The sequence below is a fragment of the Notechis scutatus genome, chromosome 4, assembly GCF_049901735.1.
Source record: "Notechis scutatus isolate UNSWTSFEM ecotype Mainland chromosome 4, rNotScu1.2, whole genome shotgun sequence".
Lineage (NCBI taxonomy): Eukaryota > Metazoa > Chordata > Lepidosauria > Squamata > Elapidae > Notechis > Notechis scutatus.
Genome location: NC_142012.1, coordinates 7,924,314 through 7,939,364, shown reverse-complemented (window position 1 = coordinate 7,939,364; position 15,051 = coordinate 7,924,314). Strand labels below are relative to the sequence as shown.

Sequence of the window (15,051 nt, the reverse complement as noted above, 5' to 3'; positions counted from 1 at the left end):
CGGGGTGATGCCTCTACGCCAGGGCTTGTTCTTCTTTGAGCTGGCCCTGCCTGCTTCACGTGACGGCCACATTTTCCTACCTGCCTTTCCTTCGATAGCTCATAGAACCATGGATGGTATCGAAGTTAGATCATGTGCGCGAAAGAGCCGTGGAGACAGCAATGAAGCTCTTGAAGTTTGTCGCTGACCGCTTCCACCTCGATGTGAGTATCCGTAAATTGAGCTGCTCGCCTTCCTAATTGGAGCTTCGTCTCCTTAAGAGGTTCAGGGTTTTCCTCAGTACGGTACGGGACACAGACACAAGGACAAAAGTCTACTAACTACTAAATACGACTTCTGCAACAGAGTGGTCAAGGTCTGGAATACACTACCTGACTCTGTGGTTTCTTCCCCAAACCCCAAAAACTTTAACCTTAGACTGTCTACTATTGACCTCACCCCTTTCCTAAGAGGTCTGTAGGGGGCCTGCATAAGCGCACCAATGTGCCTACCGTCCCTGTCCTAGTGTTTCTTTTTATTTTTCTTATATGTACCCATTTCATGTATTCATAACTATGTTTATACCTGTTATCTTATAATCGCTTGACAAAATAAAATAAATTAAAAAAATAAATAAAAAATGCAGTGGCTATTTGGGTATTGGTTCTGATAAGCAGGAGACACTAATCGAAAGGCCAGAGGATCGCCATCTTCAGAGAGAAGGCAGATCAGCTCCCATTCCAGTCTGGACCCCTTTCCCTCCCACCCATCATCCAAAACTCTGCAGACTGATCACCAGATGCATCTTGTCTGGGCTCAGAAGCTAAGCTGGATCAGGCCTGGTCAATATTTGGATGGGCAACTATACTGTATTCAGAACCAGGATTTCAGTTGGTTTTCATAGAGTTCATCAATGGAAAAGAAATAATACACCCATTTCAGCTTGATGAGGTTCCCGTTTCAGGAAAAGCAAACCGCCTCGATTTTATTCATTTGTGGTTAAGATTCTTATCTGACACATTGCAAAACGGTTTAAAAGCAAGGTTATAAATCAAAACAAAAAGACACATACTGTGGGGAGTTTGTGGCTGAAGCCATTAGGCGACATTAAGCATGGCCAACCCAACAGCCCAGAAGTCTTGACTTTCAGTACGGTCCACGGTGGGGGATGCACTTTCGGAAGGTTCTGGGTCTCTGTGACGAAGAGCAAGAATCAGCTTCGCGCAGGCGTCGGCTGAGAAGCACCCAGAACCCCCTTCAGTCTCAATTATTCCCTCTTCTCCCTGTTGTTTCCTTAGCTCTCTCGGGAATTTAACAAGTTGGCCCACCTGACAGCCCTTTTGATTGGTCTGTGCAATGACCGGGTGGAGGGCATTAGTTCTTTCGCCGTGCAAGGAGTCAGCTGCCTCTATGAGATCTTACTGCACCGTAAAGGTGAGGCCTATAACATTGGCTATCTCTTTCTCTGCTGCCGCTGCGAGGGAATCTGCGTGGGGCAGATTCCATAATGGGTCTTTTGGGGCCCTGGGAGGAAAGAGCCGAGCTCAGGGAGCACCAAGAACCCAACCGGCCAGTCCTGAACTCCGTACGCGATCGTAACGACAGCTGCTCCTTTCTGCTCTAGGTCTGAGGACAAGCAAGCAGAAGAAGCGGAAGTGGCCGATGAAGAGGAGCGTGAAATGCCAGGAAGAAGACAGCCTTGCTGGTCAAGCACCAGGCGGCAGTTGGCAAATAGCAACGGTACGGTGGCTGCCTTCAAGGGGTGCGAAGTGCTAACTAGTTCCTCCACTTATGACCGCAATTGGGACCAGAACTTCCATCCCTTGCAGTCATAACTTAAGTCAGGCCCGGTTTTATGACACTTTGTGCAGTGGTCATTAAGTGAGTCACCATGTTCATTGAGCAAAAGCAGCTTCCCCAGTGGGCATTCAATGGGCGAAACAACGGGCGTTCCTTTGACTGAAATAAGCAGAAACGGCCCCAAATTGCAATCATGTGACTGCCGGACACTACAACCAGTTGTAAATGCCACTCCATCTTGTCAGGGCTGGATTGACCTATCCCAAGTCTCATTTAGCCTGCAGGCTCTTTTCCCAGGTCTTCTCCAGCCTGGCCTTCTGAACCCCTCACAGAAGAAACTCTTGGGGCTGCATGGGAGGCTCTCTGGCCCTGTCCGTTTGGGGGAAAGGACGTGATGGACGCCTGCCCAAATCTTGTGTTTCTCTTTGTAGCATTGCGGTGACCAGCTCTTCTCCGTTCAGTTGACCAACCTCCTGCTCTCCGTTCTGGACTATCTGAGAAGCTCCGGTCCAGAAGTCCTGGTGGCAGCAGAAGAGGTCCTCACTGCAGTTCTGCAGAACCATGCCATGAAGGTGGAAAGGGTGAGAAGGGTTTCAGCTGCAGCGTCCATCCCTTCCCTCGGATTCTTCCTGCTTTTAAAAGGCAGCATTTGTTTCTGGGTTGCTTGCTCTCAGCTTAGGGTCCCCTCTGACTGTGACTGACTCCAAGCAGGACTAATCTCACACTGTTCCCCACCACAGTGAATGGGTGAACAAAAAGAAATCCTTGTCTTTCTGGTCTCTTCTACTCCGAGCAGCCCTGGGCTCCACTCAGTTGTAACGGATTCAGGTCACAGGAAATGCGTTCCCAGGTCCTAAGCTACGGCAGGATCTTGCCGTTTATTTACTTGCTAACTGATGCCCCGCCTTTCCTCCCCTCCTCACCTGGGGATGGCCCGTTTTGCCTGCCCTGTAAAGAGGGAGCGTCGGGGGCAGAAAGACACTAGACCGAGCCAAGTCACTCTGCGAGTTGCCATGGCTGAGGCCTCCCTATGCCGCTCCCTCACCTCTACCCTGCCCTAGCTCTCCAGGGCCACTGACTGGTGGCACGTTCCAAGAAGGTGGGCAGGCAGAGCAGCCATGGCATCAAACATCCATTGGGTAAGTAGCAGTGGTGGTATGCTACCGGTTTGGACCGGTTTGTCCAAACCGGTAGTTAAAAAAAAAAGCCTCCAATGATTAGCTGAGAGGAGGGGAAAGAGAAAAGTGCAGGACAAGGCCTCCCACCCACCCACCTCTTCTTTATCCTCTTAGCTGATTGGCACTGCAGGCCTCAGCTGGTGGTGGGGAAAGCTGCAGGCGCACATTAAGTGCATGTGCGTTAGGTGCACCGACATGTGCATGTGATCAACAAACCAGTAGTGGAACAGGTAGGATCCTACTGCTGGTAGGTAGGCACCCTGTTAACACACAGCGTAATCCCCTTGGTCAGTGGTCGCCAACGGGTGGGCCGGAGACCACTGGTGGTCTGCGAGAATATTTTGGTGGTCCGCAGGGAAATGTCCCCCCCCAAAGCACTCCCCCCAAAGCAATTAATCCAGGCTGCGCTGCCCCATGACCCGCCCACCCGCTGGCACCCACCCCTCGGCTGAGCACAAATCTTACCTTACGCGTGCTTGGAATTGGAAGGTAAGACCAATGGCGGGGAGGGAAATCTGCCCCGAGGTGGCTTGCTGGCATTGGTGGGAAAGTTGGTCCCATATTCCAGAGCTGCAGGAGTCACAGGACTGACCCTTTGGCCATCCCGGAGCAGCTCCTCCAGTCCATGGCAGGCCGGTGCACCTGGGTGGAGGAGCAGCTGCTCTGGGATGACCAAAGGGCCAGTCCTGTGACTACTGCAGTTCTGGAATATGGGACCGACTTTCCCACCAACGTCAGCAAGCCACCGTCAGTCAAAATTCATATTAGTGGTCCGCGGGATTTAAAATTATGACTTTGGTGGTCCCTGAGGTCCAAAAGGCTGGCAACCCCTGCCCTGGGTGACCCTGGCAGGACAGCCCTTTTGCCACTGGCGAAGAAGCAGGTAGGTGAATTGGTCACAATTTTCCATCTGGAACAAGCTCGTGCCTCTAGGCTGTGACCCAAGCAGCTGCGTTGGGGGAGAGTCTGGAAGAAAATAGCCTGGAAAGACGGGTACCAGAGGGAGGGAAAGAGAAGTTCTGCCAACCTTTTGAGGATTTGTTAGAAGCCCCTCCCTCCATAAAGGAGATGCCGGTATTGTTTGTGGTCGCTCCTTCCTCCACTGGCCTGCCTGGAAAAGCTGAGGCAGCCTTGATTGGTGTGCTTCTGGGTCCTGTTTATCATTTTCGTTGCGCTTGTTCTCATCTTCTTTGCAAATGTGGTAAAGCGCCTGGTGCCCTCTGAAGTAGGGCAGGACACCAAAGGCTGCAGGACTGACTAATAGTGAACGGAGAGTCCTGTTCTGACCTTGGCTTCACAAAATCACGAAGCAGACTCCTTGTCCCAACAAAACCCCTTTTTATTAGGCTAACGTGAATTCCTAACATTCACATCCAGCAAGGTCCCGGCAAACAGTCTTTCAAGGGGGAATTTACAACCACAGACCTTATCAGGCTTGGAGAGCTGCCAGGCTGATATCTTCCAAGCGCGACAAGGAAATACTTGGCAAAAGAGTCTCTGAGAGTCACAAATAGATCTGCACACTAATTAAATGAACTAATTGTCTCCTCCTTTCGCTCCTCTTTATTCCTTATAGGAAGGGGCCAGTCACCATCCACCTGTGCCTTTACTCCTGAGTCGACCCTTGTTCCTTAGCTGTTCCCTTCTCCTGGCAGCTCTGCGCATGTGCACATTGGGAACAGGCTCCGGCTGTTCTTCTTCCCCACTGATATCTGACTCTGAAGGCAGCTGATAACTGTCGGAAGGCCATGGCCCCATCTCTGCCTCTGATGCAGAGCCCTCATCAGAGCCTTCCCCAGACTCCAGGACTGGCCCATGTTCCTCCCAACCTTCTCACTGTCCGATTCTGCCGCCAGCTCTGCTGGCCACTGGCGGGCCACAACAAGTTCCAGCAAGCCTGTGTCCTGTGCAAGCCTGTGTCCTGTGTCCATAGAGAATGTCCATGCTTAACTAATCCGGCCATGAAAAGAAGGCGGAAATGGGTTAGGCAGCCTCCCCCATGCCCAGGGAGGCCGAATGTCGTGATCCTTGCAGCCAACACAGGGATCTACAAGCTCTTTCTCGGAGGACAGCTTAACTCAGTGTTTCTTCTATGGCTGCAGGTCAACGATGTGGTTGCAGGCATCTACATGTGCTTGCAACCAGCCCATGTTTCCTGCTGGAGCCAGAAGGTAGTGCTGAGAGCTCTAACCATGATGATCCCATGTCGCCTGGAGGAAGTCATCCAGAGTTGCTTATCCTATTCCATACCCCTCAACAGGTAGGGCCTTCCTACATTTCCTTGCAGGCTCCTTCTCCCCTTTGAGACCCTTCCCCACTTGCACCTTTCACTCTCGTGTTGCTGATTTCCCAGGCAGGCCAATGAGCTCTGGACAGCCATGGCTTCCAGCCCCAAGGTGGCTGTGCAAATCCTGCACCTCTTACTAAAGAATCTGCAGATGAAGGACCTTTCGGGGGACAGAGAAGAAAGCATAACCACGTCGCTGGCGGTAGGTGACATCCCACCCAGAGCCATGGGTGCTAGTCCTTCTTCTGAGCTTCTCTCTCTCTCCCTCCCTCCCTCTCTTTCCCTCTCTCTCCTCTCTCTCCTTCTTTCTCTCTTCCTCTCGCCCTCTCTCCCATCTCTCTCCCTTCTTCTCTCTCCCTCTCCTCTCTCTCCCTCCTTCTCTCTTTCTCCCTCCTTCTCTCTCTCTCCCTCCCTTTCTCTCCTCTCCATCTCTCTCCCCCTCCCTCTCTTTCCCTCTCTCTCCTCTCTCTCCTTCTTTCTCTCCTCCTCTCGCCCTCTCTCCCATCTCTCTCCCTTCTTCTCTCTCCCTCTCCTCTCTCTCCCTCCTTCTCTCTTTCTCCCTCCTTCTCTCTCTCTCCCTCCCTTTCTCTCCTCTCCATCTCTCTCCCCTCCCTCTCTTTCCCTCTCTCTCTCTCTCTCTCCTTTCTCTCCTCCTCCTCTCGCCCTCTCTCCCGTCTCTCTCCCTTCTTCTCTCTCCCTCTCCTCTCTCTCCCTCCTTCTCTCTTTCTCCCTCCTTCTCTCTCTCTCCCTCCCTTTCTCTCCTCTCCATCTCTCTCCCCTCCCTCTCTTTCCCTCTCTCTCCTCTCTCTCCTTCTTTCTCTCTTCCTCTCGCCCTCTCTCCCATCTCTCTCCCTTCTTCTCTCTCCCTCTCCTCTCTCTCCCTCCTTCTCTCTTTCTCCCTCCTTCTCTCTCTCTCCCTCCCTTTCTCTCCTCTCCATCTCTCTCCCCCTCCCTCTCTTTCCCTCTCTCTCCTCTCTCCTTCTTTCTCTCTTCCTCTCGCCCTCTCTCCCATCTCTCTCCCTTCTTCTCTCTCCCTCCTCTCTCTCCCTCCTTCTCTCTTTCTCCCTCCTTCTCTCTCTCTCCCTCCCTTTCTCTCCTCTCCATCTCTCTCCCTCTCCTCTCTTTCCCTCTCTCTCCTCTCTCTCCTTCTTTCTCTCCTCCTCTCGCCCTCTCTCCCGTCTCTCTCCCTTCTTCTCTCTCCCTCTCCTCTCTCTCCCTCCTTCTCTCTTTCTCCCTCCTTCTCTCTCTCTCCCTCCCTTTCTCTCCTCTCCATCTCTCTCCCCCCTCCCTCTCTTTCCCTCTCTCTCCTCTCTCTCCTTCTTTCTCTCTTCCTCTCTGCCCTCTCTCCCATCTCTCTCCCTTCTTCTCTCTCCCTCTCCTCTCTCTCCCTCCTTCTCTCTTTTCTCCCTCCTTCTCTCTCTCTCCCTCCCTTTCTCTCCTCTCCATCTCTCTCCCCCTCCCTCTCTTTCCCTCTCTCTCCTCTCTCTCCTTCTTTCTCTCTTCCTCTCGCCCTCTCTCCCATCTCTCTCCTTCTTCTCTCTCCCTCTCCTCTCTCTCCCCTCCTTCTCTCTTTCTCCCTCCTTCTCTCTCTCTCCCTCCCTTTCTCTCCTCTCCATCTCTCTCCCCCTCCCTCTCTTTCCCTCTCTCTCCTCTCTCTCCTTCTTTCTCTCTTCCTCTCGCCCTCTCTCCCATCTCTCTCCCTTCTTCTCTCTCCCTCTCCTCTCTCTCCCTCCTTCTCTCTTTCTCCGTCCTTCTCTCTCTCTCCCTCCCTTTCTCTCTCTCCATCTCTCTCCCTCCCTCTCTTTCCCTCTCTCTCCTCTCTCTCCTTCTTTCTCTCTTCCTCTCTCCCTCTCTCCCATCTCTCTCCCTTCTTCTCTCTCCCTCTCCTCTCTCCCTCTCCTTCTCTCTTCTTCTCACTCCGTCTCTCTCTCTCCCTCCCTTTCTCTCCTCTCCATCTCTCTCCCCTCCCTCTCTTTCCCTCTCTCTCCTCTCTCTCTCCTTCTTTCTCTCCTCCTCTCGCCCTCTCTCCCATCTCTCTCCCTTCTTCTCTCTCCCTCTCCTCTCTCTCCCTCCTTCTCTCTTTCTCCCTCCTTCTCTCTCTCTCCCTCCCTTTCTCTCCTCTCCATCTCTCTCCTCCTCCCTCTCTTTCCCTCTCTCTCCTCTCTCTCCTTCTTTCTCTCCTCCTCTCGCCCTCTCTCCCATCTCTCTCCCTTCTTCTCTCTCCCTCTCCTCTCTCTCTCCCTCCTTCTCTCTTCTCTCTCTCTCCTCCTTCTCTCTCTCTCCCTCCTCTTTCTCTCCTCTCCATCTCTCTCCCCCTCCCTCTCTTTCCCTCTCTCTCCTCTCTCTCCTTCTTTCTCTCCTCCTCTCGCCCTCTCTCCCATCTCTCTCCCTTCTTCTCTCTCCCTCTCCTCTCTCTCCCTCCTTCTCTCTTTCTCCCTCCTTCTCTCTCTCTCCCTCCCTTTCTCTCCTCTCCATCTCTCTCTCCCCTCCCTCTCTTTCCCTCTCTCTCCTCTCTCTCCTTCTTTCTCTCCTCCTCTCGCCCTCTCTCCCATCTCTCTCCCTTCTTCTCTCTCCCTCTCCTCTCTCTCCCTCCTTCTCTCTTTCTCCCTCCTTCTCTCTCTCTCCTCCCTTTCTCTCCTCTCCATCTCTCTCCCCCTCCCTCTCTTTCCCTCTCTCTCCTCTCTCTCCTTCTTTCTCTCCTCCTCTCGCCCTCTCTCCCGTCTCTCTCCCTTCTTCTCTCTCCCTCTCCTCTCTCTCCCTCCTTCTCTCTTTCTCCCTCCTTCTCTCTCTCTCCCTCCCTTTCTCTCCTCTCCATCTCTCTCCCCCCTCCCTCTCTTTCCCTCTCTCTCCTCTCTCTCCTTCTTTCTCTCTTCCTCTCGCCTCTCTCCCATCTCTCTCCCTTCTTCTCTCTCCCTCTCCTCTCTCTCCCTCCTTCTCTCTTTCTCCCTCCTTCTCTCTCTCTCCCTCCCTTTCTCTCTCTCCATCTCTCTCCCCCCTCCCTCTCTTTCCCTCTCTCTCCTCTCTCTCCTTCTTTCTCTCTTCCTCTCGCCCTCTCTCCCATCTCTCTCCCTTCTTCTCTCTCCCTCTCCTCTCTCTCCCTCCTTCTCTCTTTCTCCCTCCTTCTCTCTCTCTCCCTCCCTTTCTCTCCTCTCCATCTCTCTCCCCTCCCTCTCTTTCCCTCTCTCTCCTCTCTCTCCTTCTTTCTCTCCTCCTCTCTGCCCCTCTCTCCCATCTCTCTCCTTCTTCTCTCTCCCTCTCCTCTCTCTCCCTCCTTCTCTCTTTCTCCCTCCTTCTCTCTCTCTCCCTCCCTTTCTCTCCTCTCCATCTCTCTCCCCCTCCCTCTCTTTCCCTCTCTCTCCTCTCTCTCCTTCTTTCTCTCCTCCTCTCGCCCTCTCTCCCATCTCTCTCCCTTCTTCTCTCTCCCTCTCCTCTCTCTCCCTCCTTCTCTCTTTCTCCCTCCTTCTCTCTCTCTCCCTCCCTTTCTCTCCTCTCCATCTCTCTCTCCCTCCCTCTCTTTCCCTCTCTCTCTCTCTCTCCTTCTTTCTCTCCTCCTCTCGCCCTCTCTCCCATCTCTCTCCCTTCTTCTCTCTCCCTCTCCTCTCTCTCCCTCCTTCTCTCTTTCTCCCTCCTTCTCTCTCTCTCCCTCCCTTTCTCTCCTCTCCATCTCTCTCCCCCCTCCCTCTCTTTCCCTCTCTCTCCTCTCTCTCCTTCTTTCTCTCCTCCTCTCGCCCTCTCTCTCCCATCTCTCTCCCTTCTTCTCTCTCCCTCTCCTCTCTCTCCCTCCTTCTCTCTTTCCCTCCTTCTCTCTCTCTCCCTCCCTTTCTCTCCTCTCCATCTCTCTCCCCCTCCCTCTCTTTCCCTCTCTCTCCCTCTCTCTCCTTCTTTCTCTCCTCCTCTCGCCCTCTCTCCCATCTCTCTCCCTTCTTCTCTCTCCCTCTCCTCTCTCTCCCTCCTTCTCTCTTTCTCCCTCCTTCTCTCTCTCTCCCTCCCTTTCTCTCCTCTCCATCTCTCCCCCCTCCCTCTCTTTCCCTCTCTCTCCTCTCTCTCCTTCTTTCTCTCCTCCTCTCTCGCCCTCTCTCCCATCTCTCTCCCTTCTTCTCTCTCCCTCTCCTCTCTCTCCCTCCTTCTCTCTTTCTCCCTCCTCTCTCCCTCCCTTTCTCTCCTCTCCATCTCTCTCCCCTCCTCTCTTTCCCTCTCTCTCCTCTCTCTCCTTCTTTCTCTCTCCTCTCTCCTCTCTCTCCCATCTCTCTCCTTCTTCTCTCTCCCTCTCCTCTCTCTCCCTCCTTCTCTCTTTCTCCCTCCTTCTCTCTCTCTCTCCTCTCTCTCTCCTCTCCATCTCTCTCCCCCTCCTCTCTCTTCTCTCTCTCTCCTCTCTCTCTCTCTCTTTCTCTCCTCCTCTCTCCTCTCTCCCTCTCTCTCCCTTCTCTCTCCCTCTCCTCTCTCTCCCTCCTCTCTCTCTCTCTCCCTCTCTTCCCTCTCTCTCTCCTCCTTCTCTCTCTCTCCTCTCCATCTCTCTCCCCCTCCTCTCTCTTTCCTCTCTCTCCTCTCTCTCTCTCCTTCTTTCTCTCCTCTCTCTCTCCCCTCTCTCCCATCTCTCTCCTTCTTCTCTCTCTCCTCTCTCTCTCCCTCCTCTCTCTCTTTCTCCCTCCTCTCTCTCTCTCCTCCCTTTCTCTCTCTCTCCCTCTCTCCCCCTCCCTCTCTTCTCTCCTCCTCTCTCCTCTCTCTCCTTCTTCTCTCCTCCTCTCCCCTCTCTCCCATCTCTCTCCTTCTTCTCTCTCCCTCTCCTCTCTCTCCCTCCTTCTCTCTCTCTCCCTCCCTTTCTCTCCTCTCCATCTCTCTCCCCCTCCTCTCTCTTCTCCCTCTCTCTCCTCTCTCTCCTTCTTTCTCTCCTCCTCTCGCCCTCTCTCCCGTCTCTCTCCCTTCTTCTCTCTCCTCTCCTCTCTCTCCCTCCTTCTCTCTTTCTCCCTCCTTCTCTCTCTCTCCCTCCCTTTCTCTCCTCTCCATCTCTCCCTCCCTCCCTCTCTTTCCCTCTCTCTCTCCTCTCTCTCCTTCTTTCTCTCCCTCCTCTCGCCCTCTCTCCCGTCTCTCTCTCCTTCTTCTCTCTCCTCTCCTCTCTCTCCCTCCTTCTCTCTTTCTCCCTCCTTCTCTCTCTCTCCCTCCCTTTCTCTCCTCTCCATCTCTCTCCCCCCTCCCTCTCTTTCCCTCTCTCTCCTCTCTCTCCTTCTTTCTCTCCTCCTCTCGCCCTCTCTCCCATCTCTCTCCCTTCTTCTCTCTCCCTCTCCTCTCTCTCCCTCCTTCTCTCTTTCTCCCTCCTTCTCTCTCTCTCTCCCTCCTTTCTCTCCTCTCCATCTCTCTCCCCCTCCCTCTCTTTCCCTCTCTCTCCTCTCTCTCCTTCTTTCTCTCCTCCTCTCGCCCTCTCTCCTCTCCCGTCTCTCTCCCTTCTTCTCTCTCCCTCTCCTCTCTCTCTCCTCCTTCTCTCTTTCTCCCTCCTTCTCTCTCTCTCCCTCCCTTTCTCTCCTCTCCATCTCTCTCTCCCCCTCCCTCTCTTTCCCTCTCTCTCCTCTCTCTCCTTCTTTCTCTCTTCCTCTCGCCCTCTCTCCCATCTCTCTCCCTTCTTCTCTCTCCCTCTCCTCTCTCCCTCCTTCTCTCTTTCTCCCTCCTTCTCTCTCTCCCTCCCTTTCTCTCCTCTCCATCTCTCCCCCCCCCTCTCTTCCCTCTCTCTCTCTCTCTCTCCTTCTTTCTCTCCTCCTCTCGCCCTCTCTCCCATCTCTCTCCCTTCTTCTCTCTCCCTCTCCTCTCTCTCCCTCCTTCTCTCTTTCTCCCTCCTTCTCTCTCTCTCCCTCCCTTTCTCTCCTCTCCATCTCTCCCTCCCTCCCTCTCTTTCCCTCTCTCTCCTCTCTCTCCTTCTTTCTCTCCTCCTCTCGCCCTCTCTCCCGTCTCTCTCCCTTCTTCTCTCTCCCTCTCCTCTCTCTCCCTCCTTCTCTCTTTCTCCCTCCTTCTCTCTCTCTCCCTCCCCCTTCTCTCTCCTCTCCATCTCTCTCCCCCTCCCTCTCTTTCCCTCTCTCTCCTCTCTCTCCTTCTTTCTCTCCTCCTCTCGCCCTCTCTCCCATTTCTCCCTTCTTCTCTCTCCCTCTCCTCTCTCCCTCCTTCTCTCTTTCTCCTCCTTCTCTCTCTCTCCCTCCCTTTCTCTCCTCTCCATCTCTCCCTCCCTCCCTCTCTTTCCCTCTCTCTCCTCTCTCTCTCTCTCTTCTTTCTCTCCTCCTCTCGCCCTCTCTCCCGTCTCTCTCCCTTCTTCTCTCTCCCTCTCCTCTCTCTCCCTCCTTCTCTCTTTCTCCCTCCTTCTCTCTCTCTCCCTCCCTTTCTCTCCTCTCCATCTCTCTCCCCCTCCCTCTCTTTCCCTCTCTCTCCTCTCTCTCCTTCTTTCTCTCCTCCTCTCGCCCTCTCTCCTGTCTCTCTCCCTTCTTCTCTCTCCCTCTCCTCTCTCTCCCTCCTTCTCTCTTTCTCCCTCCTTCTCTCTCTCTCCCTCCCTTTCTCTCCTCTCCATCTCTCCCTCCCTCCCTCTCTTTCCCTCTCTCTCCTCTCTCTCCTTCTTTCTCTCCCCCTCTCGCCCTCTCTCCCTCTCTCTCCCTCCTTCTCTCTCTCTCCCTCCTTCTCTCTCTCCCTCCCTCTCCCTCCCTCTCTCCCCCTCTCTCTCTCTCTCCTCTCTCCCTCCTTCTCTCTCCCTCTCTCTCCCTCTCTCCCCTCCCTCTCTTTCTCTCCTCTCTCTCCTTCTTTCTCTCCCCCTCTCGCCCTCTCTCCCGTCTCTCTCCCTTCTTCTCTCTCCCTCCCTCTCTCTCCCTCCTTCTCTCTCTCCCTTTCTCTCCTCTCCATCTCTCTCCCCCTCCCTCTCTTTCCCTCTCTCTCCTCTCTCTCCTTCTTTCTCTCCTCCTCTCGCCCTCTCTCCCCTCTCTCTCCCTTCTTCTCTCTCTTTCCCTCCTTCTCTCTCTCTCCCTCCTTCTCTCTCTCTCCCTCCCTCCCTCTCTCCCCCCTCCCTCCTCTCTCCTCTCTCCCTCCTTCTCTCTCCCTCTCTCTCTCCCTCTCTCCCCTCCCTCTCTTTCTCTCCTCTCTCTCCTTCTTTCTCTCCCCTCTCACCCTCTCTTCCCTCTCCCTTCTTCTCTCTCCCTCTCCTCTCTCTCCCTCCATCTCTCCCCCTCTCTCTCCTCTCTCCCTCCTTCTCTCTCCCTCTCTCTCCCCTCTCCCTCTCTCCCTCCCCCCTCTCCCCCTCCTCCTCCCTTCCCCTCCCTCTCTCCCTTCTCTCTCATTGCTTTTCTCATGGGGGAAAGGCAACAATTATTTTACCATTACCCTTTGTTCTGAACCCTGCCTAGACTACACCTTAGTTGGGCTGCTAACTAAATTTCATTCTTAAAACGCAATCAATGCCCTCCTTGGCCAGTGAATCGGCACATTTTACATTGCAGATGGTGCCCCTTGCATCTCACTTAGATAGGCATGTGCGGGGGAGGCTCCAGGATGTGGGCAAAGGTGCCCTGGGTGGGCTGGGGGTCTCCTCCAGGCCTTTCCTCCAAGCTCCATTAAAAGGCTCCCATTACCCAGAGTCGGCAGAAACCTGGCCGTCCTCGCCGCGATCTGCAACCTGCCTGCCTGCCTTTTGCCCCTATCAAAGCTTCTCCAGGGCTCAGCGGTCTCCCTCTCTACTACCCAAAGCCCTGGGGAAAACAAAGATCACTCGCACTTGTCCCCATTGGGACGATGACCTTGTCTGCCCTCCAGGTCATGGCTCCTGGCTTCCGACCCTTAGGCAGCGCTATGACTTGCAAGCCGGTGCAGCCCAGAGTTCGTTGCCCTCCCCTTTCTTTTCTTTTTTTTTAAATATATTTTTATTGTTTATATATATATAAATATATTGAATACAGTGGACATGGCATTCCAATTGCCATAAAACAGAAGTAAAAAACAAAATAACATATATGCAAGTTTATATATACAAATTTGTGTACCAAAATTTTCTGACCTTCATATAATATGACAAGTCCTCTATCGTTCCGATACTTACATTCCTCTGTCAAAAATACAAACAGTATGTCTTTCCTGGTCTCCCTCACCTGATTCTTTCGTCTTCCAACTTCTACCTCCTGTTTCTAGCCAATGATAAAACCTGTTCCTTTTAATGCTTTTTTTAAAAAAAGTTAAGAAATGCACAGGACTAGAAAAAAAGAGAGTGATAATGGTAACCTATAATATAATCATTTATTTATTTATTTATTTATTTTTATCAATTGCTTACAAGATAATAGGTATAAGTAAAGACATAGTTATGAATACATGGATACATATAAGAAAAATAAAAAATATATAAAAGAAACAATAGGACAGGGACGGTAGGAACATTGGTGCGCTTACCTATATATATACTATGTAACCTGTACTATATTATATAACCATAACTTATAATAATAGGGTTTCCTGCCTGAGCAGGGGATTGGACTAGAAGACCTCAAAGGTCTCTTCCAATTCTGTTATTCTATTCTGTTCTGTTCTGTTCTGTTCTGTTCTGCTCTATTCTATTCTATGTCAGGATTCCTGCAGTTACTCCAATTAAATCACGAGCCTCGAGCCACACTCCCAAAACTAAAAAAGATTTATTTGAAGGTATCATTCTATGTTCGGCATTTACTTGGGCATAGCCAACTCTGAGATACCTAATTCACTGTCACCCCTGATCCTGCTTTTCCCCCCATCCCTCTGGGTGCATCATCCAACGAAAAACATTCATAGCCAAGAGTCATTAATCATGCTCTCCAATTAGATTTTTGTGTGACAGAAGCTTCAGTCATCTAATCAGTCTTTGAAGAAGATATGAATGGAATGTACTTTCGATTCCACACTGCCGCCTGGTCTTTGAAACTCCCCCCCTTCTTCCTGTTGTCAACTATAAAACGTGTATACAAAATGTTTTATGTGTTGACATTCTATTCTATTCTATTCTATTCTATTCTATTCTTAACCCAAATAAAGAGCAGCAAAAAGGAGGAAACTATGTATGCATATTAGAAATCCACTTAATATCAAGCAATACAAAAGTTTCTAAATCTGCATTAAAGGAAATAACTAATGATATATTATTGTTACATACTGTCATAGCATTTATACCAAAGGAGAATTTATTATATCAATTTCTGGTTTGAATCCTAATTTTGTGTAAGGTGTCTTCAATGTTATAGGGCAGAGGTCTCCAAACTTGGCCACTTTAAGACTTGTGAGGGAGAGAGAGGGAGAGAGAGAGGGAGAGAAGGAGGGAGAGAGGAGAGAGAGGGGGGGAGGGAGAGAGAGAGAGAGAGAGAGAGAGAGAGAAGCTGGACCAGAAGTCTTAAAGTGGCCAAGTTTGGAGACCACTGTCCTAAGGGCTCCGGGCTGGCCTTGAGGCCCAAAACCCAACTGGTGCTTGGTGGGCTTGGGGAAGCAAATGCCATGGTGACTCTCCCTTTGCTGGAGAATTCTGGGAGTTGAAACCCACAAGTCTTAAAGTTGCCATGTTTGGGGACCCCTGGTGTAGGGTCTCCTGCTTGGGTGGGGGGTTGGATTAGATGACCTACAAGGTCCCTTCCAACTCTTAATCTGTAAGTAAGTAAAATCATGGTCAACTAGACCAGACAAAGAAAGCAACACCAGTAGATCAGGGCTATTTCCGGTGGTGCGATTCAACCAGTGTAACAACTGGTTCAGTGAGCCTGTGCTTTGCGCATGCGCACACAGCATTTAGAAAAGACCATTTTTAGCTATAATTCTTACCTAGCCCCGATGAAT

General features: G+C 52.0%; 1 protein-coding gene across 1 annotated transcript in view; it reads left to right on the top strand.

The window, feature by feature from the left end:
• Positions 1-15,051, top strand: part of LOC113417907 (maestro heat-like repeat family member 5) — a 51,877-nt gene that overhangs the window by 33,783 nt on the left and 3,043 nt on the right. Inside the window, exons 13-18 of the mRNA XM_087962592.1 lie at positions 99-203; positions 1,278-1,413; positions 1,604-1,719; positions 2,211-2,360; positions 5,060-5,217; positions 5,311-5,446. Coding sequence (XP_087818718.1) covers positions 99-203; positions 1,278-1,413; positions 1,604-1,719; positions 2,211-2,360; positions 5,060-5,217; positions 5,311-5,446 — 801 coding nt within the window. The remainder of the gene's footprint in view (positions 1-98; positions 204-1,277; positions 1,414-1,603; positions 1,720-2,210; positions 2,361-5,059; positions 5,218-5,310; positions 5,447-15,051) is intronic.